Source organism: Orycteropus afer, unplaced genomic scaffold (assembly GCF_000298275.1).
Source record: "Orycteropus afer afer isolate SDZICR_OR568_19922 unplaced genomic scaffold, OryAfe1.0 scaffold00289, whole genome shotgun sequence".
Taxonomy (NCBI): domain Eukaryota; kingdom Metazoa; phylum Chordata; class Mammalia; order Tubulidentata; family Orycteropodidae; genus Orycteropus; species Orycteropus afer.
The window spans coordinates 3,079,757-3,083,595 of NW_006921876.1; the positions used below are offsets into that span (position 1 = coordinate 3,079,757).

The 3,839-nt window shown below is 40.2% G+C and overlaps 1 protein-coding gene across 1 annotated transcript in view; it reads right to left on the bottom strand.

The window, feature by feature from the left end:
* LOC103205517 (tumor necrosis factor receptor superfamily member 10B-like) overlaps positions 1-3,839 on the bottom strand; it is a 74,581-nt gene that overhangs the window by 62,832 nt on the left and 7,910 nt on the right. Inside the window, exon 2 of the mRNA XM_042782307.1 lies at positions 2,961-3,016. Coding sequence (XP_042638241.1) covers positions 2,961-3,016 — 56 coding nt within the window. The remainder of the gene's footprint in view (positions 1-2,960; positions 3,017-3,839) is intronic.

The following is a 3,839-nucleotide window of genomic DNA, read 5'->3' on the forward strand; positions in this document are numbered from 1 at the left end:
AGGGGTCGCTATGAGTCGGGGCCGACTCGACGGCACATAACAACAACAACAACAACAAGACAAACATTTGACTAACAGATGCTAAATAAGAACTGTATGTACTTGTTCTGACTTACCTACAAATTCATCTTAACGATAGACTTAGGAACTGATGTCATTCATAACCTGGGGACTGCCTGTAATCTTTAAACCTTAAACAAAAAATATCCCCTAAAGTATTCTTTAAACTAAATAATAGTTTAGCCTTATTAGTGAAGAATGTCTACCTTGAACATTCACTCTTTTAAAGGGATCAAATTGACAACAGCAACTCTAAAGGTTAGATAAGAATCTTATGGGGCAGTGAATTTATGTTAAAGTTGGAGAAATAATTTGGAAAAGGAGGGTGAAAATGGTTGTACAACTTGAAGAATGTTATCAATGTCACTGAGTTATGCACGTAGAAATTGTTGAATTGGTATATGTGTTGCTGTGGAAATGTTTAACAATAAAAAATAAAATGATCTCTGTTCTAAGCACTTTATACAAATTAACTCATTTAATTCTCATCACCATCTGACTAAGGAGCTCTGGTAGCACAGTGGTTAAAACATTCAGCTGCTAGCCAAAAGTTAATTGTTGGAATCCAGTAGCCACTTCAAGGAAGAAGATGAGGTAGTCTGCTTCCATAAAGATTTACAGCCTTGGAAAAAGGCAGTTCTACTCGCTCTGAAAGGTTCGCTGTGAGTTGGAATCAACTCAATGGCAGTGAGTTTGGTTTTAGGTATCTCCTGACTATGTATTTGTCTCCTGTTAGCATAAGGTCACTGCTGGAGGGAACCTGACTTGTCCAGGGTCTTTTCACTACCCATAAAAAAAAAAAAAAAAAACCCTCAGATCTCAGGACAGGTTATGTCATAGCCTTTTAATAACCTTGAAAACTGACAAAGACCAAACAAGGCTATTTATTCAGAGCTTATTATAGCAAAAGAGTTAGCCATTATTTGGTTTGGCAGAGACACAAAGGCAGGTAGCAGGGTAGGAACAATTTATTGTGGAAAAAGGGAAGGCTTCAGGTGTGCTCTGATTGGAGGTTGACGACATGCATTAAGTGGAAGCAGGCTAACTGGAAGCAAGACAGCCTTTATGACTGGTGGTGGTGGTTGTTGTTATGTGCCATCAATTACCCCAGTCACAGCGACCCCTCCTTGGGTTTCTGAGGCAGTATCACTACAGAAGTAGATTGCCCGACCTTCCTTCCCAGAAGTGGCTGATGGGTTTGAACTGTGAGCCTTCTGGTTAGCAGTCAAGTGCCTTAGGCATTATGCTACCAGAGCTCCTAAGACTGGTTACGGGAGTGAGTATATTTGGCTTTCTCCTGGTGTCTTATGTTGGAAGTATGGACAAAAATTAAGGAATCTGCCTATTATTAATTAAGTCCTGGCTATTTGGGCCCATTCTAACAGGGATTATGATTTATCTTCCTAGAGGTAGCTGTAGAGATTGATTTTATTTTCCTGGATTTAATGCTGCAGATAGTGGGTGAGAGTTCTATTTTTATTTTATAAATGAAGCACCTTCCTAATTTTTAAAATGTAATTATCATACCATCTCTGAATATCTGATATGGTTGTCTAAATAAGATCACAAAGGTCAAGAGTTGAAGGAACAGTGGTGCTCAATCCCAAAAAGAGCCAGTCTCCCTTCCCCTACTTCTCCCAAATACTGGAAATTGGAATGGCAAGAAATGTTACTCCCTGGCCAAAATATAGCTGCTGCTAAAGGAAAGGAGCCCCGATTGTGCATTGGTTAAGTACTCAGCTGTTAACTGAAAGGTTAGTGGTTCAAAACCACTGGCCACTCTGTGGGAGAAAGATGGGTCAGTCTGTATCTGTAAAGATTTACAACCTTGGAAACCCTTTGGGGCAGTTCTACCCTGTCCTATAGGGTCACTATGAGGAGGAATCAATTCGACAGCAGTGGGTGGGTGGTGGTGAGTGATAAGTAGGGCAAAACACCAGAGACTTATATTCTCTGAGCCTCAATTTCTCCATCTGTAAAACATGGCAACTGTTCCCATCTCTTCAGGTTGTTAGAAAAATTACACACTGAATAATAAATGTGCAGTACCTAGCCAGTGATACAACCCCGCAGTGCAGGCTCAATGCATGTTACTGCCCCATCATCCTCCATCCCTTACCTAGAAGGCAGAGCCAGGCTTCTCTTCCACTCCCAGATAAAAGAAAAGTGGTCCAAGGACAGACACTGAGGCTTTAACAGAGGCTAGTTTAAGACACATGGATTTGATATGTCTCATGCTCGCTCTTCTGCAACCTGTGCAAGGTACTCACTGAAATAATTGTTAGACACAGTTTTAGATGCCATCACTGTCATCACATGTGTTTGGTTTCCTCTGTATGTGTCCATGACCTGACTCCACACTATAGTTTTCTACCCCGTACTTCAGAAGCTGCTGCCTCAGCCTCAAAGAGTCACTGCGAAGATGCCAATACATGCATGTGGCAGCCCCTGGTAGAGAACACTGTGCCCTGTAGCCATCGCAGCACCAGAGTACAGACACCAGCCCTGATTATGGTATCAGCAAAAGTATAACAAGAACATAGGGAAAAACAGGCACACTCAAAAACTCTTAGTGTGTGTAAAATTGCTGCAACCTTCTTTTGAAGGACAATTTGGCTATATCTAAACAAAAATGACAAAATTGTTTAAGCCACTGACCTAGCAGTTCTACTTCTAAGGATTTAGCCAACAGACCAGAGCACATGGGTAGGTGAACAGATGATGCAGATAAGGATATTTACCACAATGCTGTGGAACTAGCAAAAACAAAAACAGAATATAAAGTAAATAGCTATCCATAAGAAAGGATAGTAAACTGTGGTTCACCATATCCATTTCACCCATGTTACAAAATACTATGCTGATGTTAAAGAGAATGAGATAAATTAGAATGTACCGACATAAAACATCCTGCACAATTTTTTTAGTTTCAGAATTTTTAAAGAAGTGGTTGTACCTGTAAAAGCATAGAAAAAGGCAAGACTTATGGGGGATATGATGGGGTTTGTAATATCCGAAGACCTGGGCCTCACATTTCCAGAACCGTCTAACTCAGCTTTATAACTTGTCTACATAGTTATCCTCACATACACTCTGGCATCCTACTAACTGACCACACGCCAGTTCCCTCTTTCAACAGAGCTTTTGAGAAACCACTAAAACAGATACAAATAATGATCCTGGAATTATGAGCAGCTAATGAGAAGGAAAAGTATTAGATGCAGTGAAGATGGCAAAAGGCAGCAGGTTAAGTGGGAAAAATTAAAAAAAAAAAGAAAAACCCAATGGTAGAGCCAAAGAGAAGCCATTAGAAATACAAGGAATGTGGAGGAGGAGAAAAAAAAAAAAACTTCACGGAACTCACAAGTATTAAAGGCACAGAATAGTCATAGCAGGAGTGTTTCAAGGTGAGCTAAAGCTGCACGTGGGGGTGAAGATGGTACTGAGAAATGGATCAGGACTTCTGTAGCTTCAGATGCCATGGAGTTAGGTGCACCTTAGTCTTCAACAAGACATCTTGGCTCTTCAGCACTTTTTAAAGGTTTTTTTTTTTTTTTTTTTTTGCAGCGAGGCCTAATTTCTTGACTGCTGCTTCCACTGGTATTGATTGTGGAGCCAGGTAATATGAAATCTTTGATAATTTCAGTCTTCTCTCCATTTATCATGATGCTGCTTATGTCTAGTTGTGAGGATTTTCATTTTCTTTATGTTGAGGTGTAATCCATACTGCAGACTGTAGTCTTTAATCTTCATCAGTAAGTGCTTCAAGTCCTCTTCAC